At 45.7% G+C, this 25,181-nt stretch overlaps 1 protein-coding gene across 1 annotated transcript; it reads left to right on the top strand.

Moving 5' to 3' along the window:
• The first annotated feature begins 12,479 nt into the window (after window positions 1–12,479).
• On the top strand, window positions 12,480–13,223 carry LOC107044061. Its single transcript, XM_015265807.1, has 2 exons — window positions 12,480–12,840; window positions 13,006–13,223. Exons 1-2 carry the CDS (start codon window positions 12,480–12,482, stop codon window positions 13,221–13,223), a joined length of 579 nt encoding a protein of 192 aa, XP_015121293.1.
• Window positions 13,224–25,181: the final 11,958 nt, after the last annotated feature.

Raw genomic sequence — 25,181 nt, 5'->3', positions numbered from 1 at the left:
AAAGATGACCGGGATAAACCGGATGGCGCGAGAACTCGGCACCGATCCGATTTGGGTGGAATAGCCGATCCAAAAATCGGAGGGACACGCGGATAAAAATCCGGGATAAGGGATTATGCCCAACAAATACCCCAAAAAATGCCCAATCAGGACCACTAAATACGACTGAAGGGGTGGTCAACCGCTGCACGTGGCTGAGGGCCACGAGAGGGATACCACCATAAAGGGGAAACGACGCCATCTGGAAGTGGCTCGAAATTAGGGGAAAAATTCCAGAAAACTCACGATATTTCGATGTTTCATGGTCGTGTTCCCTTTACGGACCATCTTTTAGTCCTGACAGCTTCCCAAAAGAACACAATAATCCGAGTGGCACAAAATTACGTTGTGTGGGCACACACAGAAGTTCACACGCGACTACTGATTAATGACAGTCAACGCGGAACTGATTTCGGAGGTCAGTGCTGCGACACACCGGGCCTCCGAGGCTTCCGACCAACCGAGCTGCCCTCTGATTGGTGGAGACGTTGTCTCCTCAGAGGTGTAAGCCTCGAGGGAGCCACCGAATTAATTCGGGGAAAATCAAGGGCGTAAACTCGCCAATTCACGACTAAGTCACTTTTCATTAATTATTTTCGAGCGGATGGAGGCTCGATCGATTCTTAAGGATTTAAGTCTCACGGATCGGATCTCCGGGATTTACGAGGCAAAAATAATAATTTATTCCTAATCACCCTTATTTAATATAATTAACATTTTCTCTCCGAAACTCTAAAGCAACCCGGCAATTCACGGGGATCAAGGGTTGCACTCGCCCCATGTGACCTTCCACCAAAACTTAAAAGAATCCCCATTTTACCCCGTAATATCCACTAAATTCATGGAGCGCTAATATTTCAATTAGTCTTATTCGATTTCCGTGAGAGTTATAAAAGGATTACTCCCATGAAAAGACCGGATGACTCTAAATATGGCCCTTCTTCTCAATCAATCTATGGGCCCTCAAAAATCATTTATCGATCACAAAAAAAATCATCCCCACCTCATCAGAAGGAAAATTCTTGACCTCAAATCTCCACCCATATGGGGAATTCTAAACCCAAAATTCTCCACCTGAGTGGGAAATACTCGACTCAAAATTCTCCATCGAAACGGGAAAAACTAAGCTCAAAATCCTCCATCGAACTGGGAAACTCTAGACTCAACTCCATTCAAAATGGGTCGACTTCAACTCAAAAACTCCACCGCAGTGAGAAACCCTTAAAAATCCAAAAATCTCCACCAGAGTGGGAAATAGAAATCTCTCTCACCCTAATTATTTATCCACGGATTGGCTTTTCTTGTCGTGAGGAAAGTTGTTTTCAGGTCTCGGTGGTGTTTCTAACGGACATCCCCACATGTTCGTTACAATACAGGTGAGGTGGAGATGTCCACCGAGTGGCGAGAGCCACACGACTGCTAAGCGGGAGCGATTGCGACACCTGGGACGTGCGTGTGTTCCTCAGGTATGTGTATGAGAGCGGCGCGATACACGTCTCAGTGTGGATGTAGCGAGCCGCTACATGATGCCCTGCTTTAGTGAAAAACGTAGTTTTTTCTGTAACAAAAAGAAAAAAAATTAAAAAGAACAAGATAAGGTCAAGCATGAGCTTGAAAAATGTTGATGGAGGTGACTGTGGCATCCTAGCTGCTGCTAGGCGTGGGCTGTTCTCCGAGTTGTTGTTCCCGAGTCCACGTGTTGATTCGCAGGAAATACGCGTGAGATCCGCGAAGACGAACGACAGGGCTTGTTGAAATGAATGATGAGATGAATCCCTGTGTAAATGCTCGTATGTGTGAAGACAGGTGTGTACGTCTCAACGATGTGTTTAGCGGAGATGAGCTCAGTGAGTCGGCCCGATATTCTTAACGTTGCTATCGGAGTAATTTGGCATGAGGTTACTTTCTTCTCTCCCTCATGCGTGAATATCGCTGCGAACCTAGCGGGTAAGGTTTCCATCCTCGTTAGCCCAAGTGGTCGAGATGCGATGTAGGTGCGATGAGACTACGGGTGAGGTTATCATCCTCGTTGGCCCGGGCCGCGCGTACGGTGTCCATTGTCGCTGTGTATGCCTTGTACCAGCGGAGTACTCGATAAATCCTGGTGGTAGAGGTGAATGCTATCTGTGTGATGTGTCTGTGAGTGCATCCGATACACTCTCCGTTTGTATCGCGTATGTTGAACGAGAGAAATTCGACCGTTGACAAGGCGCGTTTCAGACAATCGGCGGTATACATAATCTTTTTCTTCCACAGGGTATCACTGCACTCAGATTTATGTACACTGACGAGGTGATGCGGCGCGGGGGTTTTTAGCGAACGCGTTTGGTGACCGAAATTATTTATTTAACGCGTTGAACAAAGCTAGACGCTTCCCGGCTAAAGACACGCGCACTCGTTCCACTTGTTGCACTCGCGTTTCCATTTGATGTTGAGTGAGAAACTGCTTCACACAGTTTCCAGGTATCGGAACCAATGTAGGATTCGAAGTGGTGGTAGATCGGGAAGGTAACGAATCAACTACGCGAAGCAACGGTTGCAAATTAGTCATTAGTTTATTGTCGTGATATAAGTATGTACAGGATGAGTCGGTGGTATGAATGTACTATACAGGGTGTTTCTAAATGATCCAATTACCTCTCGTCCAGCGATAGTTTCGAGCCCTCTGAATACGGGAAAAATGCAAAAAAAATTATTAATCAACCAGTTTTTAAATTATTAACGTTTAAGATGGACCAATTGGGAGCGCGCATTTAGCCGCGACGGGGTGGGTAGAGAGGGGAGTAGAGCATATGACAACCGCGCATCTAGTTATGGAGAGGCTAGTAACGTGAAGGCAGTTGCGGTGTTGTCAATATTACTAGACGATGGAGGGATGTTTTCATGTATCCTCAATCAGTGATTGAGTCATTGGTTAGACAGTATGCAGCTTGGAATCACACCGAATTTTGAATGGTTTTTTGAACCCGAAAAAATGAGGATCGAATGTGAATCCCCCGCTGATGAATCCAATGCATCCAATACGCAATAATAGTACATTAGAGTACAAGGGCACAAATTTCGTTTTCAACGAATGTGTAGTTTACAGGCCGAGCCGAAGGCGAAACAAAAATTATTACCGAGTGCTTTATAATATTTTATGTCAAGTCGTGCAGAAGTCGAGTTTTCAGCAGGCTGCGCGAAGTGCAGCGTGCGATAAACTCGACTCATTGCACGGCACGACATAAATAATAATGAATTGATGTTTGAGTTGAAAATTAATTAGAGGCAAAAGTCCATATCAATGCTTGACGATAGGACTCGAAATAATGGTCACAGAATAAAGGGTCAGTATGAGTGTCATGATAAGGGTAGGCATGGAAGTCAAAGTAAGAGTAGCAATGAGGGCCAGATTATGGGTTCCAATAAGGGTCTGAATGAGCGTCAGTATGGGGGCCAAAATGGGGGTCAGAATAAGGGTTGAAAAAAAGGTCTGTATGAGGGCCAAAATGGGCGTTGGTATGAATGCAAAAATGAGGGTTGGAATAAGGGCCAAACGAGGGTCGTAATAATGGCTAAAATTATAGTCAGAATAGGGGCCAAAATAAGGAGCGTTATAAAGGCCAAAATAAGGTTCAGAATAAGGGCCAAAATGGGGGTCGGTATAAGGGCTAAAGTAGGGGTCGGTATAAGGGTCAACATAAAGATGGGAAAGAGGGCCAAAATGGGGGTCAGTATCAGGACCAAAAAGAGTGACGGAATAAGGGTCAAAATGAGAGCCGGAATAAGGGCCAAAATTAAAATCACAATGAGGGCCAAAATAAAAGTCGGTATAAGTGTCAAAATGAGGGCACGAATAATGGCCAAAGTAGGAGTTGGAATAAAGCCCAAAATGAGGGTCGCGATGAGGTCCAAAATAGGGCACGGTATAAGGGCCAGAATGAGTGTCCAAATACGGGCCAAAATAGGAGTTGGTATGAGGGTCAGAGTAAGGGCCAAAATAGGGATTGGAATAAGAGTGTGTAAGTAGTAAGAGGGCATTATTGGCGGATTTTTTTCCAGGAATTCCCCCCCGCCCCCTTTTTTTCCAGGAAGTGCACGTGCACGTCCCCCCTCCCCCCCTCGGCGGCATGCCTCTGAAGAGGCCGCCGGCGCGCTGGGGGGCCCCCTGGGGTGCAGGGCCTCAAAGTTGGGGCCCGAGGGTCACAGGAAGTGGGTGGTGAGTGGAAAATGGCCGCTAGATAGAAAATGAGTGACGGGTGGAAAGTGGGTAGTAAGTGGATGGTGGGTGGAAAGTGGGTGGAAAAGGGCTGGCGGGTAAATGGATAAACTGTCGGACAGGATATATCGGACGGGTGTTGGGAGTCAGGCCCCTCTGCTGTTGGTCCAACCCTGGAGGACGGCGTCGGCAAGAGTCCGGATGTCGCTCTCCAGGACATTGGAGCCACTCTCCTTGAGACTCCGGAGAGACATTACGCTTTTGAATTTTTTTTTAAAGGGATAACAAAGGATTGCAACCATGAATGACGTAAAGAGCGGACAATAGGTTCTCTCTCTCTCTCTCTCTCTCTCTCTCTCTCTCTCTCTCTCTCTTTTATTTTGAGAACGGTGAATTTTTCGAGCTGCTATGGAACGGAATATATTTTTCTAGAAACTTCTACGTAGCTGAAAAGATGTCAAGGTTTTTCGTAAATGAATAATACAAGGTTTACAAATTACTTTTTCTTTAATTCATGTAAAATGATGAAATACATTTTTACGCTTACAAATGATATTTTTTTGTTACAATTTAAAATTATTTACAATCACAAGAGATTATTATTATTATCATATAGTCTTTAGTATGTGGACATTCGGTAACCACCTCCCGCAAAACCATCCAACTCATCGAAGCAAAAATGAAACATTTCACCAAATAATTGATACAAATATCCCTCGCTCTGCTGAGGTATTGTACGACGGAGGTCATCCCCGGCCAGAAGGTAAGTCTCCTCGAAATTGCTGCGTATGCGATAGTGGAGTTCTTCAATAGCTGGCCTCCTGTTGTATTCCATATAATGCATGGCAACACTTGNCGGACCAGAGACTCCTTGTATTGTTTGAGAGGCAATAGGTCCAAAAATTTTAACCAGTGATCGATCCATGCCGCTTTGTTTTTTAATGTTGTAATGCTCGGGCTCATCTTAATGAGGGGTTGCCTTACATCAGCACGTATAAAAGCAACCCAGGAGTTATCGTAGCTGCGATGAAATCTCACTTTGACATCCCCAAATTGCTTAGCAGGTACATTGTGGACGGCTTTTGGGTGAAACTTCTCAGGATCAAAGTAGTCCGTAATGGCATCCAGATCTTTGTAAAGAAGGCCCATGATTTCCAAGCAGGTGATGAATGTTGCTGCAAAGACAAAAGTAAAAGAGAAGAGACTAAAATACATATCAAGTATCGAAAGGATAGATTATGTGGTCAAGACGAGAATGGAATGGATATGTATACCATTTTCCAAGTCCCAACGAAGAGATAGAAGACAGTTTCCGAATGATGTATAATCCTCCATCGCTGAGAAGCATTGCCATCGCTAGTTTATTAAACGATAGAAAATACGCGAAAAATGATAAGACTTCATTTGGTGAAAAGGGCAATCCTGTTTAATAGTGATGTGTTATTATACAAAATGTGGAAATCAGGGATACGGTATTTCAATGGTATAGAAAAAAGGAGATTATATAAAGCGAGAGTGGGCGAAAAATTTGCCTGGCCTCAATTCTATAGGGAGTGCAGCGAAGAATACTATTTCCCTGCGGGGGAGGAGACACTGATCTATAAGCAAAAACGACCAATCACTGGTCTTTCTTTACAATAGACAGCAAATGCAAACGAAGTGGCCTGAAAAAGAAAAACTAGAGGCTTATTTCAAAATATGGAAAACTCGTAGCTCCTCCTCCTAACTAGTGTTGCATAAAAGAGCCTTACGAGGGTGTTTTGACTACATTTGCGTTTCCGGCAAAATGACATCAAGTCAAGTGAGCCCATCTCCCAACAACAGTGGAAGTTTAGTGCGCCCAACAGGTGGTTATAAGCCTGGAAGTTTTAAACGAAAAGTACCTCGATATTCTGTCAACACGAAAAATCAAAACGGAATAAAAATAGTGAGTGATCGGATAGTGGAAAATAATAGTGAAGAAAACAAAAAGATTGAAAAAATGCTAAAAAAAGTGAAACTCCAGCAACGTGAAGCCTCCAACCCCGGACCTGCCATAAACATTGGCCCTGGCACCCAAGTGACTGAAAAGAAGAAAAACTTGGGAGGGCGGTTGAGCAATAAATCACCCCATAGCGTTCAAAGTGATTCCAAAATTGTGGATGCGCATAAAAAAAGTGAAATTATTCAAGTGAGCACGGAGGATAAAAACTTGTGGATGAATATGCTGGAAGACGATCTTGATATTATCAATCAAGCGTGTGATGAAAATGCGCCCCTTGAAAATAAAAATGTGGTAGAAAAGCAGCAACAGCAGAAGGAAAAAATAAAGAATACTGATGAAAAGAAGCAAGAAAAAGCACGTGTTCATGAAAATCTCTTAAAAATCGCTGAATAGAAGAAGGCCGAATTCAACGCTCGGGAAAGAAGGAGGCAATTGTGCCAAGGAAAAACAGAGGCAATTCAGGGCTCGTGAAAACGGCTTAAAAATCGCTGAAAAGAAGAAGGCTGAATTCAACGCTCAGGAAAGAAGGAGGCAATTGGCCAAGGAAAAACAGAGGCAATTCAGGGCTCGTGAGTTTGAAAAAAATGCCTCTGAGGACCATACATCAACAGAAATCACCCCCGAGAGTCCGAAGGTCGTGTCAGAGTCACAATCATCGATGGAAATCATCCCCGAGAGCCCTGAGATCGTGTCAGAGTCACAATCATCGCTGGAAATCATCCCCGAGAGCCCTGAGATCGTGTCAGAATCACAATCATCGATGGAAATCATTCCAGAGACCCCGGAGACCATTGATCTTATTTCTCAGACTCCAGAAATAATACAGCCAATGGAGATCATCCCAGCAAGTCCAGACACTGCTAATCGCATTTGGGAAACTTTGGACCCTATTGAAGCAATTCAAATGACTCCAAAGACTCCATCAATAATCGATTTTGTGCTCGATTTTCAAGGGGATGCTGCCCAGCCTAGACCATCAAATAAGATATCTCCAAGCCCTGGAGGTGAATATTTGAGATATATTCACATTAATTTGTTCGGAGTTTTGTGTATATTAATTGAATTTGATTTTTTTCTTGTTCCAGAGTGCCAAGAGCCTCGAAAGAGCATTGAGGAAATTGAGGCCGAATTAGCAGAGATTGCTGCAGCTCTGGAAAATCGGGAGCGCGAGGAAGAAAATGAACTCATGCAAGAAGAAGAAGTACACCGCATTCAAGATATGTCAACACAGCGTCAGCAGGAGCTTGACGAGATTGATAAGGAATTGAAGCAGACCGACAATCAGGACCGATTGGCCCGTCAGCCTCTCGATTTTGATCTGTTGTCCCCGAGTATGTTCTTTGACTGAAAATTTATTCATATTTTTGATAATTATGCATCATTCTGTAACCTTTTTTTGAAACATTGAATAAACGGTAAATACATTTCAGCATTAAAAATGCGTTTCAGCTTTCATTTAACGTAACCTTCAATATTCCCTCTCCTACGCCTTGCCGTTTTCCTGCCCCTGGAAGTCAGGAGAAGTTTCACTCTCTTCTTCCTCATCTTGTTCCTGTTTCCTGCCCTTGAACGTCTTTTTCCTCCTCACTGTCCAGAGGGATTGAGGGGAATTTTCAATCTTTCCTTGTTTTTTACCCGTTTTCTTCTCTTGAACGTCTTTTTCCTCCTCATTGTCCAAAGGGTTTCAGGGGGTAGATGGTGGGAGGACTTCTGCAGCTATATAAGCTGCGAGGTCTCTCGAACCATCATATACAACCTCACCTTCGGTCCTCAGGATTATTTTGTGTTTTTGTGTTTTTTCGTTTTTTTTGTGTTTTTTTATTACAAAAATGGTGGTTCCAGTGATCGCCCAGGAGGATGTCTGCAGGGTGGTAATTACCCGTATGGTAAGTTTTTATTTATTTATTTATATTTTCAGTGTTTTTTTCGTTTTTCCGTGTTTTAGTGTAACGTGTTTTTAGTGATTTTTTTTAGTGTTCGGTTTTCGTTTATTTTTTTCGATTTTCGTCTCACGTTTTCCGTGTCCGCGTTATTTTAGTGCTCGCGTTTTTCATCGATTTATGTCCGTGTTCTCGAGTGTTCGTTTTTCATGAATTTTTTCGTGTTCGTTTTTCCGCGTTTCTTATGTTTCGTTTAATTTTTGTTGATTTTTTTTCGGTTTTCGTCGTTTTCTGTTCGTTTTTGAACCCCCCTCTTACGGAAAACGCATGTATTTTTTGTTCGGTTTTCGTTCGTTTTGTTTTCGTTTTTTTCACACACACACACACACACACACACTCCTCCTAGGAACTGCAAGACCTTGTCGCTGGTGGAGGAGCTTAACGGGACTTGTCCCGAACTGAGAAGCAGTTCAGAACCCCCAATGTCAAGGTGTTCACCGTGCTGATTTCTGCAAGGCGCCAGGGGTAGTTGGCGTCGCAAACGGTGGTCCCTGGGGCACCGGGTCCAACCCCAGGTGTATTCTGTGGCCTAGCTTCAGTAACCGGGGCTCTACTGAGGTGGTCCATTATTTCCCTAGGTTCTCGTGGGAACAAGATGGATCTCAATAAAAACAAAAAAAATGAAGACGTGAAGCAGGACAACTTGGTCCAGGAATTGGAGCTAAGTGACGCAGCTACCATGAAGGAGAATATGTGGAACAGGCATGAACAGCTTATTGCTGACCTAGTGAGCTATATGAAGGAGAAGAGGAGCATCAACGCTCACGCCCGAGAGTTGGTGAACTCTATCAGCACCTCAGCTAAACGGCTGAGGCGACTGGGCGGACAGGCAGGGCAGACCGGACCAATGCTAGTCACACCAGCATCTTTGCTTTTAGGTCGAACGCGGACGCTCTCTGAAGGCACCGCGACCTCGATGGACTCGGAGTTTGAGGATGAGAGCTTAGCTCTCTCTGACAACAGCAAGGCTTCCAGGATGAAGAGGAAGTCCCGAGAATCACCACCGACGGACACCAAGGACCCCAAGAAGAAGAAGAAAGATGAGGTGAAGGTCGCTCATGCCCAGAGCAAAAAGGAGGATCTACCTGCAAAGTCTTTGAACTGGGAGCAGGTCAAGACCAAAAAGAAGAGGCAGCTGCAGCCGCCAGAAAAGCCTCAGAAGAAGGAGGTGAAAAAGAAGAAACAGAGGGTACTGGTAACAAGGCCAAATGCGCTGATCGTACGCATGAAGGACAAGCAGCAGTACTCGGAGGTACTCAAACGAGTGAAGCAGCAGATACCTTCCGAACAGGCTCGTGACTGCGTTGACAAAATCCGCAGAACGACCACAGGAGATATACTGATCATCCTCTCAAAGGATAAGGAGAACGAATCTGATAGCCTCCACAAGGCGACAGCCGAGCTCCTTGGAGACGAGGCTGATGTCCTCAGTAAAGGACCACAGGAGGAACTTGAGATTAAGGATCACGACGAACTGACGACGAAGGAAGAGGTGCTTGAAGCCCTGAGACTCACAGCCGGGGTAGATTGTCAAATTTCCCCGGATGCCATCAGGTCTTTGCGCAAGGCCTACGGAGGTACCCAGACTGCTTCAGTGACACTGGCCGCAGCCGTCGTGAAGAAAATCCTAGGCGATCGAGGCAAGATCCGTATAGGATGGGTGAACTGCCGGATCAGACGGGTGGAGAGAGTGATCAAGTGCTTCAAGTGCTGGCACTATGGGCATCTCGCCATCAAATGTAGGAGTCAAGTGGACAGAGCGAAGCTCTGTACAAAATGTGGGGAAGATGGACACAAAGCTGCTGGCTGTGAAAAAGCAGCCCTTTGTGCCTTATGCACTGAGAGAGATCCATCGGAGGACTGTGCCCATATTGCTGGTAGCAGCAGATCCCTGTCTTCAGGGAGGCACATCAGAAGGTGAATAAGAAACAGTAATGCGGATACTACAGCTAAACCTCAACCACTGCGAGGCCGCACACGATCTGCTCATGCAGACGGTGCGGGAGCTGAAGTTCGATCTGGTGATCGTCTCGGAGCCATACAGACATTTGAGCAATCAGCCCTGGGAGACGGATAAGAGTCGCAAGGCCGTAATCTGGTCTTGTGGGAAGTTTCCGTTTCAAAGCATTGCGACTACTGATGAAGCTGGCTTTGTGGTAGCTAAGCTGGATGGAATTTATTTCTGCAGCTGTTATGCTCCACCAAGCCTCACCCTTGACGAATTCACGGACTTCCTGCATAGACTAACTGAGGACGCGAAGCAGCACTTCCCTATTGCAATCGCGGGGGACTTCAACGCTTGGGCAGTCGACTGGGGTAGCAACGAGACAAAAGCAAGGGGGCAAGCACTACTGGAGGCCATGTCTTCGCTGGACATTGTCCTGTTGAACAACGGTGATGGACCCACGTTCGAAAGAGGAGACAGGAGCTCAATAGCAGACCTCACCTTCGTCAGTAGTAATCTCGCAAGGAAAAACTACTCCTGGAAGGTGATGGATATCTACACCGCTAGTGATCATCGAGCAATCTTTTGGGAGGTGTCCGTTGGTCGAAAAAACAGACCAATGCCTAGGAAGACAAACGAAATCGGCTGGAAGGTGAGCACCTTCGATCCTAGCACATTCTCAGTGGCACTGGATGATTACCCCATACGGGGCAGCAGTGCTACGGAGAAAGCCGAGGATCTCATAAGAAGAGTTAGCGAGGCTTGTGATGCCTCAATGCCTCGAAAACGCAGTGGAGGCCGTCTGCCACCAGTGCACTGGTGAATGATCATATTGGAGCTCTTCGAGAGGAGTGCGTTAAGGCTAGAAGGTCGGCTCAGCGTGGTCGGAAAAAGCTGAACTCCGAAGAACTGGAGAAGAAATGGAAGGATGCTCGCCGAAAGCTCAACAAAGCTATCAAGGAGAGCAAAAAGAAAAGTTGGACTGGACTCCTTGACGAAGTCGAGAGTGACCCGTGGGGAAGACCGTACAAGGCGGTTATGACGCGGCTGAAAAGCAGGCCTATGCCATCGCCGACCTGTCCCGAGCTCTTGAAGGAGATTGTAGCGGTGCTTTTCCCGCGACAACCGGAATTTCAGCGTGCCAATACACGAGGAAAGACTTTGATGGTCCCATCGATCACCGAGGAAGAGCTGATGGAGGCGTGCGACAGATTCGGGAATGTCAAGGCCCCGGGTCTTGACGGGATCCCAAACATCGCACTGAAAGCCGCTATCCATGCGTTGCCAGGCCTCTTCTTGGACGTTTTCAACGAGTGTCTCAGCGAGGGCATCTTCCCTGCAAAGTGGAAACAGCAGAGGCTAGTGTTTCTCCCGAAAGGGAAAAAACCACCGGACGAAACTTCATCCTACCGTCCTCTCTGCATGCTCGATACAGCTGGTAAGATCCTTGAACGCATCGTCCACAGAAGAATAGAAGCAGCTGTCGAACCAATGCTGTCCAACGACCAGTTCGGCTTCCGGAGAGGCCGTTCAACCCTTGAAGCGATCAATCTAGTTGTCGATACAGCTAGGGAGGCGATTTCAGGGGAGAGATGGCTTGGAGGCACAAAGAAGTACTGCCTGGTGGCAACACTGGACATCAGGAACGCCTTCAACTCAGCCCGATGGGACTGCATCATGGCGGCCCTTGAGAGATTTGGTGTACCTGAATATCTGCGGAGGATGGTGGACGACTACTTCACCGAGAGGGTCCTCAAGTACGACACGGAGAGTGGCCCCAAAGAGTACAGAGTCACTGGAGGGGTACCTCAGGGCTCGGTGCTGGGTCCTCTTTTGTGGAACATCATGTACGACGGACTGCTGAAGCTGACACTGCCACGCGGTGTGCGGCTCATGGCTTTTGCAGATGATGTGGCCGTAGTGATTGTAGGAAAATACCTGGAAGACATGAAGCTCACCTTTGAAAGGACTTTCGAGGTGACTCANTTGTGGAACATCATGTACGACGGACTGCTGAAGCTGACACTGCCACGCGGTGTGCGGCTCGTGGCTTTTGCAGATGATGTGGCCGTAGTGATTGTAGGAAAATACCTGGAAGACATGAAGCTCACCTTCGGAAGGACTTTCGAGGTGACTCGCCGTTGGATGGACTCCGTCGGCCTGAGCCTGGCCGAGCATAAAACGGAGGCTGTGTTGATCACAAGCAGAAAGGTGTTGGAGACAATCACGCTGCAAGTCGGGGATTATGAGCTCACATCCCAGCCGTATATTCGATACTTGGGAGTGATGATTGATGCCCGACTCAGTTTTAAGCAGTAAGTGGAACACATCACAACTAAGGCATCAGGGGTTCGAGCAGTTTTGTCTCGCCTCATGCTCAACATTGGAGGTCCCAAGCAGAGGAGACGAGCATTACTGTCATCGGTGATTACGTCAGTACTCACCCACGGCATTGCTGTATGGGCGGAGGCCCTTCAATTACAGCAGAATCAGCGCAAAGTGGGGCCTGTCTACCGACTTAGTGCCCTTAGAGTCGCCAGCGCATTTCGCACCGTGTCCAACGATGCCGTGTGTGTTATAGCCGGAATGATGCCAATTGAAGTGCTAGCCGAGGAACGAAGATCCCTATTCCAGCAAAAAGGAGAGACGTCATTAAGTCCAACCGAGATTCAGGCTGAGGCCAGACGAAAGAGCATAGAACGATGGCAGTTACGATGGAGTACCTCACTGAAAGGTAGATGGACATATCGTCTTATCCCGCAGGTGAGTGCTTGGGTGAATCGTGAGTACGGAGAGACCAACTACTATTTGACACAGTTGCTTTCAGGACATGGGTGCTTCCGGGCCTACCTTCATAAATTCAAACATGAAGATTGCCCGGATTGCCCGACCTGCTTAGGTACCATGGAAGACGCAGAGCATGTATTTTTCATGTGTCCACGTTTCAGAACGAGCCGCTTGGAGTGGGAGAATGAACTTGGAGCATCGATCCTGCCCGAGAACTTGGTGGAAGCCATGCTGTCATCGAAAACAGCCTGGGACGCAACGAGTGACTTTGCGACGAAAGTCATAAAGGAGCTCCGCGAGGAAGAGCGTCGTCGAAAGAACGCTGTATAGGAAAAAAAGCTACCGGAACCTTCTTCCCATGCCCAACACCTAAGTGAGGAAGGAGGACGTACGGTTAGGGATGTTAGTAGAGGAAGAACAAGAGCTGATGTCCCCCCCCGCGAAGTAATGCCTGACGGCCGTTCCGTGGGGAATATGGGGTAAGAGGAATTGAGGAAAGAGGGCTTTACTCAGTAAAAATCTGAGATCCGTTTTTTAACATCCTTTTAACGGAATCTTTTGAAGATTACCTTAAACCTAAAAAAAAAAAAAAAAAAAAAACACACACACACACACGCACACATACATACACAAACACACACACACGCACGCAGATCAAATGCAAGGTGGCAACTATCGGCAGCGCATTCAAACGCCTCAAAAGTTTGGAGGAGACACGCATCAAAGCCCGACCCTCCTTCACCAAATCCGTGCAAACTCCACGAACACCACGTTGCGTTTACGGACGGACTCTGAAACGACGGCAAAGGACTCCGATTTGGAGGATCCGAATACCATGCAGTCGGCCCGAGATGTCCGCAAGGCAGTGCGGAGAAAGCGCTCGAAAGGGTCACCTGCGGCAGAAGCTCAAACTTTGAAGAAGTTGAAGCAACAGGATCTGACCAGCTAGGCAGCCCCGCAGATGGTGGCAACTTCAGATCCACCTGCTAAGCCTGAATGGACGCAGGTGAAGAATAAGAAGGAGAAAAAGAGGCAGGCCGGACAGCTCCATCCACAGCTGCCTCCCAAAAAGATGAAAAAAATGAAACAGGAGAGGGCTACTCGGAAATCACTGATGCGACCTGATGCGCTGATCATACGCCCCAAGGACAAGGAGAAGTATTCCGATATACTGCGTCGGGTGAAGAAGGATGTTCCCTCCGAGGGCGTTGTCGGTTGTGTCGATAAGATCCGCCGTACAGCAACCGGGGATATGCTGATCATCCTTAGCAGAAAGACGACTGACGAAGCACCTAAGCTGCGTACGGCCATCGTTAATCTCTTTGGAGATGAGGTTGAGGTGCTCAGAAAGGGGCCACAAGAAGACCTCGAGATCAAAGATCTCGACGAAACTACATCAAAGGAGGAGGTCATCGAAGCCCTAAAAATAGCAGCTGGAGAGGAAAACGAGATCCAAGCGGATGCGATCAAGTCCCTTCGTAAAGCTTATGGAGGTACCCAGACTGCCTCAGTGAGACTCACAGCTACGACAGCGAAGAAGATCCTGGGGGAACACGGGAAGATTAAAATAGGCTGGGTGAATTGCCGAGTGAGAAGAGTGGAAAGGCCATTAAAGTGCTTCAAGTGCTGGCACTATGGCCATCTCGCCACCAAATGCAAGAGTGAGGTCGATCGGTCCAAGATCTGCGTCAAATGCGCTGAGCCGGGCCACACCGTTGCTGCCTGCAAAAAGGAACCCAATTGTGCCCTGTGCACTGAGAAAGGGAACACGAAGAACTGCGCTCATATTGTTGGCAGTACCAGGTGCCCAGTTTATCAGGAGGCGCTACAGAAATTAAACAACAAACGACGATGAAGGTGCTACAGCTCAACCTCAACCATTGCGAGGCCGCACACGACCTGCTCATGCAAACGGTGCGAGAGCTGAAGCCTGACCTGATTATGATCTCGGAGCCATACCGACATCTTGGCACCCAATCCTGGATTACTGACGCCAGCAAGAAGGCTGTAATCTGGGCTTGTAGAAATCAGCCATTTCAAAGTATCACCGGCGAGGGTGTACATAACGGGTTTGTGAAGGCTAGGGTTGGCGGAATTTACTTCTACAGCTGTTATGCCCCACCGAGCCTCCCCTTGGACGAATTCACTGACTTCCTGGACGAATTGACCGAGGATGCGAAGCGGCACTTTCCCGTGGCAATAGCTGGGGATTTCAACGCCTGGGTAGTTAACTGGGGAAGTAGAGAGACGAATCCCAGAGGGCAAGCCGTACTGGAAGCCATGGTAGCGTTTGACGTGGTTTTGCTGAATAGCGGCGACGAACCGACTTTCATGAGAGGAGATGCGACATTGATTGTGGACCTTACATTCATGAGCAGCACTCTTGCAAAGGAGAACTGCTCATGGAGAGTAACAAACATTGAGACTGCAAGTGACCACCGCGCGATTATGTGGCAGGCAAATATTGGTCAGAGAACCGCCCTAACACCAAAGAAGACCAACGGCATTGGCTGAAGGGTGAGCACTTTTGATTCTAGCTCCTATTCAGCAGCGTTAGACGATCGCCCGATCAGTGGTAGCAATGCCACTGAAAAGGCACAAAATGTCATGAGAAGGCTGACGGAAGCCTGCGGCGATGCAACCATGACCAGAAAGCGGGCCACAAACCGGCCTCCACCGGTGTACTGGTGGAATGAAATNGCAAAGGAGAACTGCTCATGGAGAGTAACAAACATTGAGACTGCAAGTGACCACCGCGCGATTATGTGGCAGGCAAATATTGGTCAGAGAACCGCCCTAACACCAAAGAAGACCAACGGCATTGGCTGAAGGGTGAGCACTTTTGATTCTAGCTCCTATTCAGCAGCGTTAGACGATCGCCCGATCAGTGGTAGCAATGCCACTGAAAAGGCACAAAATGTCATGAGAAGGCTGACGGAAGCCTGCGGCGATGCAACCATGACCAGAAAGCGGGCCACAAACCGGCACCCACCGGTGTACTGGTGGAATGAAATCATCGCCACCCTGCGAAAAGAGTGTAATGCAGCTCGGAGACGGTCTCAGCGTGGCCGCAAGAAGCCGAATTCCGAGAAGTTGCAGACAAGATATACGGAAGTACGCTGAAACCTCAGCAAGGCCATCAAGCGCAGTAAAAAGCAATCTTGGAGGGAACTCCTTGCTGAGGTGGAAAGCGATACGCGGGATAGACCATACAAGGTGGTGATGTCGAGACTAAATAGTCAGCCAATTCCGTCACCAACANGATATACGGAAGCACGCCGAAACCTCAGCAAGGCCATCAAGCGCAGTAAAAAGCAATCTTGGAGGGAACTCCTTGCTGAGGTGGAAAGCGATACGTGGGGTAGACCATACAAGGTGGTGATGTCGAGACTAAATAGTCAGCCAATGCTGTCACCAACGTGTCCTGTGCTGTTGAAAAAAATCGTCACGGTGTTGTTCCCGCAACAGCCAGAACTTCATCGCACAGACGAAAAATGGAAAGAGATGATTATTCCACCAATCACCAAGCAAGAACTGATGGAAGCCTGCAATAGGGTGGGTTACACCAAGGCCCCTGGTCGGGATGGAATCCCCAACATCGCCTTGAAGACAGCTATCCACGCAATGCCGGAGATGTTTTTGGACGTATACAACGAGTGCCTAAGGGAGGGCTCCTTCCCTGCCATGTGGAAGCAGCAGAGACTTGTACTACTCCCGAAAGGGAAAAAATCACCGGACGATCCGTCATCATACCGTCCGCTCTGCATGCTCGATACCGCTGGTAAGATCCTCGAGCGTATTGTCCACCAACGTATAGAAACAGCAGTCGAACCCTTGTTGGCGGACAACCAATATGGGTTCCGGAAAGGCCGGTCAACTCTGGATGCGATCAGCCTGGTCGTCGACATCGCCAAGAACGCGATCTCAGGAAAGAGATGGCTAAATGGCACGAAGAAGTATGGCCTAGTAGCGACACTAGACATCAAGAATGCTTTCAACCCGGCCAGGTGGGACCGTATCATGGAGGCTCTTGAGAATTTCAATGTACCGGGATACTTGCGGAGAATGGTAGACAGCGACTTCACTGGAAGAGTCCTCAAGTACAATACGGAGAGTGGTCCTGAGGTATAAAGTAACCGGAGGAGTACCTCAAGGCTCAGTATTAGGTCCCCTATTGTGGAATATCATGTATGACGGGCTGCTGAAACTGGGATTGTCGCGGGAAACTAAACTCGTGGCATTTGCAGACGACGTGGCTGTAGTCATTGTGGGCAAATTCATGGAGCAGATCAATTACACTTTCGACATAACCTTTGAAACGATCCGCTGTTGGATGGACACAGTGGGCCTGAAGCTGGCGGAACACAAGACAGAGGCGGTGTTGATCACCAGCAGAAAGGAAATAGAGACGATATCGCTGCAGGTCGGGTCCTGCGAAATTACCTCCCAGCCGTACATACGATACCTGGGGGTGATGATCGATGCTCGACTCAATTTTAAGCAGCAAACCGAGCACCTGGGTGCCAAGGCGTCTGCAGTCGGATCTAGTGTAACGCGCCTCATGCCTAATATCGGTGGTCCTAAGCAGAAAAGACGAGCGCTGCTTTCATCGGTCGTCACGTCAGTGCTCACCTATTGCATTTCCATCTGGGCTGATGCGCTGCACATGGCAGAATCACGGCGAAAGGTAGCATCAGTGTATCGACTGAATGCTCTGCGAATAGCGAGTGCATACCGCATGGTGTGCGAGGATGTAGTATGCGTCATTTCCGGTATGTTAACTATTGAGGTATTGGCCGAAGAGTGAAAGTCTCTGTATCGACGCAAGAAGTCGGAAACACAAAGCGCAATAGAGCTCAGTGCAGACGAGAGGCGTAGAAGCTTACAACGATGGCAGCGAAAGTGGGACGCCTCTACCAAGGGCAGATGGACTCATCGCCTGATCCCACAGTTGGCCGTCTGGGTAAGTCGAAAAAACGGAGAGGTCAATTATTACCTGATACAAATGTTTCAGGACACGGGTGTTTCCGGGCGTATCTTCACAAATACAAACATGAAGATTCCCCGGAGTGCCCAATTTACACAGGAGTCGCCGAAGATGTAGAGCATGTATTCTTTACATGCCTCCGCCTCAATGAGATCCGAAGTACGTGGGAGTCCGACCTGGGAAGAGAGGTCAAACCTGAGAGCCTGGTGGACGCAATGCTGTCATCAAAGGCAGCCTGGGACAAGACGTGTAACTTTGCGGCCGAGGTCATGAAGAAGCTCAGAAATGAGGAACGAAAGCGCAATGCTGCAGTATAGGTGAGAAATGTTATTAGAACCTCCAAATCACGCAGAACATCTTAGCGGGATGGGGGAAGTACATCAGATGAAAAAACGTGGAAGAGCTAACAGCTGAGACCTCCCTCGCGAAGTAATACTTTACGGTGGTGCCGCGAGGGGATGAAAGGTTAGTGGAAATATGTCTGACTGGAGTTTAGACGGTATTGACAGTTTTTGTTCGAGTCCGACACTCATTTAACGGAGGGATCCTGCTGTCCCCTCCCTCAAGTGGTCGTGCGTAAATGCATTCTCCCAACAGACAAAAAAAAAACACACGCACACACATTCCCAAACTACTGTCTTTCTTTTTTCCTCATTTTTCATCTTTTATTAATTGATGTCTTTTTGTGTTTTGTTTCATAGAGGCGATCGGTGGGAGGGCGGACTTGGCCCACTCACCCCCAGAGCTCGGTGGGTCCGGGCTCTAAGGCGTGAGGCCAGACGGGTGGAGGCCGAGAGCGAGCAAGCTCTCGGCTTATATGACGTGGAGGATTCGTGGGGCCTTCACATCCTCTTCGGGGACGCCCCGCTCTGTCCAGACCAGAGCGAGGATAACCTCGAGGAGTGGGAGTGAACACATAGCCGCCGGGAGGGCACCGCAATAATAATAATAATATTGTGGTGACTGTGTCTCCACTACATCTCTGTCATTCAGACACGCACACACATACACACACTCAATTTTCCTCTTTAGACATTGGGCCAATTCCCCAATTTTCCTATCGAGACATTGGGCAAATTCCCACATTAAAAATCCATTTCCGTATCACAAACCTCATGACCCGTTTATTGCCATAATCCTCCATGCGTCCTAATCCCTCATCATAACCTGGCGTCCATAATCCCTCGTCCGCCTGACTGGCGCCCGTGACGTCACGACGGAAATTTCCCCGCCGGGACCCCCGAGGCAATCACAGCTCACCGGCGGGAACTTACAGCGCCGAACCAATCGGAAGCCAGGATTTTACTCATCCCTTCTCCAAATTTTCCACGAATCACATCCTTGCACTCTCCTTAAATACCGCACACTTTCCACACTCATCATCAGTCAATCATTCACTCGACATTCACTCATCGCTCAACCACTGGACAACACATCAACAGAGAGGACAAGTCTTGTAAATATTAACGTTTAAAAACTCAAATATATTTCGCTCAACGTTGGATCTCTGGAGTTGTCATTTAATAACCTGCTCACCTCCACAATATAATGTATTTTCTTTCTAAAAAAATGTACTTTTAGTTTTAGATTTTAAAAAAATGTATTTTTTTAGAATTAGGGTTTTTGAATAAAAAAAATAATTATATATCCTTCTTTTTCTTTATTTGAAAGCAGTCCCTTGAAAAATTTACTTCCTTGTAGCATAAGGATTTAAAAAAAAAAAAGTTCACATTTTCTCTTTTATTTTGACAAGAAAAATTTACATTTACAAAAAACTTACTTTTAAAAACTTACATCTAATTATCATCTTAAAAAATATAAAATTCGCTTAAATCTAAAAAAATGAAATTGAAAACTTACATGTAGATTATATCTACGAAAAAAACTTACTTCTGTTATTAAAACTTAAATTTTGTTGACTTCTACAAACAATTACTCTAATCCATAATCTAATCCCTATACACTAGCCTAAAAAATCGAAAGTATCTTTCAATCGTTTTAGTTTTTCAATCGTCGGGTTGAAGCGCGCATCGTTTTGTCTTATATCCGTAGGGGAGGGTTGCAGCGCCATTATCAAGCTTTCGTTTCGGGCCCGTCGCGCGGATAATCTTGCTCTCGGGTTTCGTGATGACGTCATGGTACATTGTTCATCTGGTAAGGCTCCACCTTATCGACAACGAGGGCACGAATCGAGTCGTAATGAATCTCTTTACGCGTGTCGTAATTTAGCCTAACGCCTTTTATTTTACCAACTTCTGCGATGTTTCCATCCGGTTTCTTCACGCGATAAGTATAAAATTTTGGACCGCCAGAGACAAAAGACGTAATGAAACTCCCTTCTCCGTAGCCCCCTACTTCGTCGGTCAAGTCACCCAGAGAATTCCCCAGTGGTAACTCGTTAGTTCCATCGCTCACGTAAATAACCGAGTTTGTATCATAATATAAAACGCGTTCTTGCTGTTTTTCTAAATAAGAATATAATTTGAGACGTGCGTGAGCTGTTGTATAAGCCGCAAGAACAACGTTGGCTTTGGTAGACAGTTCCGCAGCTTCGTTTAAATGTTTCCAGGACATGAAGAGAGTGTCGTTATCGACAGGGACAAGCCCTGTCACTTCGATTTCAGGATTGAACATTATGTTAGCAAACTCCTCATATGTCCGAATAATTGCATTTTTCGTTAAATTTTCTCTTTCCCCAAATTTACCCCAGAGACAGTTTAAACAAAGTTTTGCTACTGCTCTCAATCCAGCATTTTTTTAAATTTTATCCTTGTCGAGTTTTATTCCCTCTCTCCCCTCATATTCGGATATATATCTATCCTTGGATTCATCATCTATGCATTCTGCCGGCCAATCGGAAGCCTCTTGTTCGATTTTTAAAAGTGTTTATATACTCGGCAAATAAACCTCTTGTTCGTGTCATAGGATCATAACGTGTTTTTTTTTATATTCCCAAATTTCACTAATTTCCAAAATTTTATATGCCACTTCTACGGCTTTACGAACCTCTGGGGCGACCCAAGTCCCCAATAACTCGCGGTCAGTGGAGTCATCATGAGGGCAATTGTCTTGCACTAAACCTTCGCAGCATGACCGACAGAGAGGAAACAGTAGCTTACCGTGTGCTTTGACAGGTAAAACTAGGTGAAATAATCGTCGCGGGGGTAAAATGCGGCATTTCACAAGTCCCTCTATCCGCGAAATATCATTATTAAGACATATGAGCTAAGAATCGTTCCCTACATGTACAGTGGGGTGACCGATAGGAAAAATCCCCGTCTTTAAAACATATGGATATAACGAACAAACGTCGACATATCGAATTTTTTCATTNATGAGCTGACAATCGTTCCCTACATGTACAGTGGGGTGACCGATAGGAAAAATCCCCGTCTTTAAAACATATGGATATAACGAACAAACGTCGACATATCGAATTTTTTCATTCTCTTTAACATCATAGTGTGTTACGGTATTTCCCGTACGTCCACCGAAAAATGCGTCTCGAGAATGTAAAGCAACAAACATTTCTTGATCGATATTTTCAAGAAAATTTAACAGTTAGAGACCTGTCTTTTTTGTACGAATAAAATCGCATTCCCACATTTCAACGACTTCGTAACCCGAGGTTTGCAATTCCCTTGTAATTGCTCCTGTTCTCTCATATCGACTCTCTAATGTATCCTTATGGCTCAACTCTTTATCTCTATTAAACTTGAAACACCGTGGACAACCGTGCCAATAACAGCCGTGAAACTGATATGCATATTTTTTATTATTTTCAACATCTTCCCAATAACCATCTAGCCGATGCCCTGATTCCGTTCTGTGCTCGCGAGTCCGCCCGGCGTGTATTATTCGATGATTCTCGCAATGCTCGCGCCAGAGTAACCACACAATCGCTACTTTTGATTGCGTTTTTCCTAAACGATAACAGCCCTGAGGTATAATACCTATCTGTTTTTCTTTCAAGAAATTTATTTGAAAAATGCGCATACACGTCGAAGCAATCGTTAGACACTCTGTAAATGGGCAAACATTCCCAGCATTCATGATTAATTTACGAAACTCCACAAACGCTTTCCTTAATATTGTAACATCGAGTCTACAATAATGCAAAATTTCTTTATGGAAATCAAAATGGTAATTTTCGGCTACACGTTCATTGTACCAAGTTGAGAATTTTTCTCGATCCTGCACATTCATCGTATCCGCGCCATAATATTTTCTCTCAGGTATAGGCCCAACGTATTCTTGATTCTCTCGTTTATTGAAAAAATGTGGGAAATAGCCTTTTGCAATATCTCCTAAACCAAAGGCCTTCGGTAAACTGGCTAAAGCCATATGGAAATAATTCAAACTATCTATAAACTTATTATCCCCAAAATCCATCAAAATTATATTTGTGCCGTTAATAATTGCTTTAATTTCGCTGTTTATTCGTTTTATAACATCTTTCAAAATGAATTGAGAGTCGTAACCCTTCGCGTTGTGTGCAATACATATGACTTTTTTATACGCCTTACCCAGTGATGTAATATAATTCACAAATCCACGCACAGGATCGCCATCGTCAAAAACATGTTCTCGAGGATTACACACACTGCATGGGCTTCCAAGATTCTCCTCAGTTTTCATAATGTGGTCATTGTTCATCTCTGCACATCGGTCACATACAGTCTGGGCAACACAGAGTGTAGGCACGTGTATGTTGACGTCATCAGTCCCTTCCATCTTATCGTCTTGTCGTGTTTCAAAGTCGTAAAAAACAAACGCCACACGTTTCACCGTTGTTTTCTTCTTCAATTTCAATGTAGGCATGTAACACAAGTGAGATGCGGCTTCATCCTTCTGGCAGACAGAGCAGTAATATTTGTTGCACTGGTGTTTCTGAGCATTCCGATGATCAATTTTCGTATTGCAATTTTTACACAATTTTATGTTTCCACATACTGTTGGTTTTATCCCTCCAAAAGAGCCTGCTTTCTTATGGTTTTCGAAACACAATCGACCGTGGAATTCTCGATTACAGTCATCACGCACTATTTTATCCACACTTGTAGTTTCACATGGTGGATTTTTTAGACATCTGTCACAAGTTCTTTCACAAACATGCCCTTGAGAGCTGTAGGGCGTATTACAATGTTCGCAATAATACTTGCAGCCGAAGAATGAAGGTAAATTTTGAATTGGCTCATAGTGTTTCTCTTCCGGATAATAGACAATGGGGAGAGTATATTGTGTAGGTATATTCCTGCTGGTTACTTCAGGCGTGCCATCGTAGAGTACCGGGCGATCTTTGCCATTCCTTTTGAGAGGATAAACCTTGATAATGCACCCCTCACGTGCCAAATATCTTTGATATTGTATAATTTTCTCTAAACCACAGCCATTGCCAGGTACAACGACCCCTGCCTCGCGGGTCAGGCGTTGGGCTTCCTTACGTTGCATTTTACCCTTGGATTGTCGAATGGATTGCCACATCTCGTGTATTTCGCCCTTGTCAGCTCTGGCCTTCAATTTCTTTGCGTATACTCTGGCCACAACAAGTGATCGGGCTAAACACAAGCCATCTTCATTTGAAATTTGAAGAACACATTTTCTACTCAGTCCTCTTTTCATTCCCTTTTCAAAAAAGTCTCCTTGTCCTGCAGGGGCTTCAGCCACATGGAGTTGTATCCAAAATGTATCCGCACAGTCGAAAGCTTTGGCGCTCTATGCAATAAAGCTCACAAGATTCCACAAATCTTGAAACTCGTATCCATTAATCGCACGTGGGCTTATCCAAGCGTTGTCTCTTTGCATATATGCAAAATAGAATGTGACGCACATTTGATTCATTCCGCGGCCACCGGCTTCTATGATATTATTGTAGACATCTCGAAAAACTTCTTCCACCCACTCGGTCGGATTGCAACCTTCAGGCACAGGGTTAATTCTAAACTCCATCACATGTGTGTCGAGTTTGAAACGAGGGAGCCTCTGGCGTGACCTTCGTATTGTTGTCAGAGCTGATGGTGGGCCCTCTTCATTACGTCCAAATTGAGCATCTGAAATTGAATTTATTTTCAATGGTAAGAATATTTTTAGAAAAAAATATTCATCATTATTAACATATAATGCGATACTCACCATTGTGTTGATCTAGTAAATCTAGATTGAAGTCTTCAATGGCTTTGAGCGCCTCAGGATCATTGATCACTTTTTTACCACCACCATATTGAATATCAAAGAACTCGGGGTTAAAACTCTCTAATAAATCCACTTTAAAATTATCTCCAATTTCAAAATCACTCAATAAGTCCAAATTAAAATTATTTATCGAATCAAAATCACACTCCAGAGGTGGGGTATTTCCTCTAGAAGCACTACTACTAGGCCCTGGTAAATCGTTTGGGTCCGTCATTCCGAACACCTTTTAGGAAACTGTGGCTAAGTGAGAAAAAAATCAGCCTATATTGGAAAAAGTCAGTGTCCTACTATTGGCCATAGGGGGGACAAGTGTATATCTCCAGTATTTTACCTGTACACGCCTACGTGTATTGTCCTTGATCAATGAGGTAATAGCCTCCCTTAGCAGGTCAAAAGCTTGGGCCTTACGACACCCCGCTGCTGTTTTGAAATGCATACTACTTTTTGAATATCTTATACAAGTGTATAAAATGACGAGTTTTTTACAATGCTTAATTAGACGGCAACATGGATACACGGTGGAAACATCCCTTCACTGCCATGATTTGTGGACCCACAGGTTGTGGGAAAACATTTTTTGTTAAAAGATTTTTGAAAGAAATTAAAGAAATGTGTGATACACCGATTGAAAAAGTGATTTTCTATTATGCTGAGTGGCAGAATGGATATTCGGATTATGACAAAAATTTTGTCGAATTTCGAGAGGGTTTACCAAGATCCGGAGATTTTGATGATAATAAACCAAAATTGGTTGTTGTGGACGACTTGATGCGTGAATCATCGAATGGTGCAATAGTCGACTTATTCACAAAAGGCAGTCATCACAAAAATCTCAGTGTTATGTTTATATCTCAAAATTTATTCCACCAAGGAAAAGGACAGCGAGATATTTCATTGAATACAAATTATATTGTCGTATTCAAAAATCCTCGAGATCGTGCACAAATTGCCCATTTGGCTCGTCAGATATATCCTGAGGATCCAAAATTTTTACAAGAGGCATATTTCGATGCAACATCGCAGGCTCATGGATATTTGCTGCTTGATTTAAAACAGTCGACTCCTGAAAACTGCAGATTCCATACCAGTGTATTCCCCAGCGACCCCTA

Source organism: Diachasma alloeum, unplaced genomic scaffold (genome assembly GCF_001412515.2).
Source record: "Diachasma alloeum isolate Michigan unplaced genomic scaffold, Dall2.0 Dall_scaffold_00670, whole genome shotgun sequence".
Taxonomy (NCBI): domain Eukaryota; kingdom Metazoa; phylum Arthropoda; class Insecta; order Hymenoptera; family Braconidae; genus Diachasma; species Diachasma alloeum.
The sequence above is the reverse complement of the archived record's forward strand: the minus strand, read 5'-3'. Positions and strand labels throughout refer to the sequence as shown.

Bases quoted from the DNA above. Each gene is read 5' to 3' on its own strand.
- LOC107044061 (XM_015265807.1), top strand. From the start codon at position 12,480: ATGCTCAACATTGGAGGTCCCAAGCAGAGGAGACGAGCATTACTGTCA. The intron at 12,841-13,005 runs GTAGATGGACAT...CGACCTGCTTAG, and splicing joins ATGGAGTACCTCACTGAAAG to GTACCATGGAAGACGCAGAG.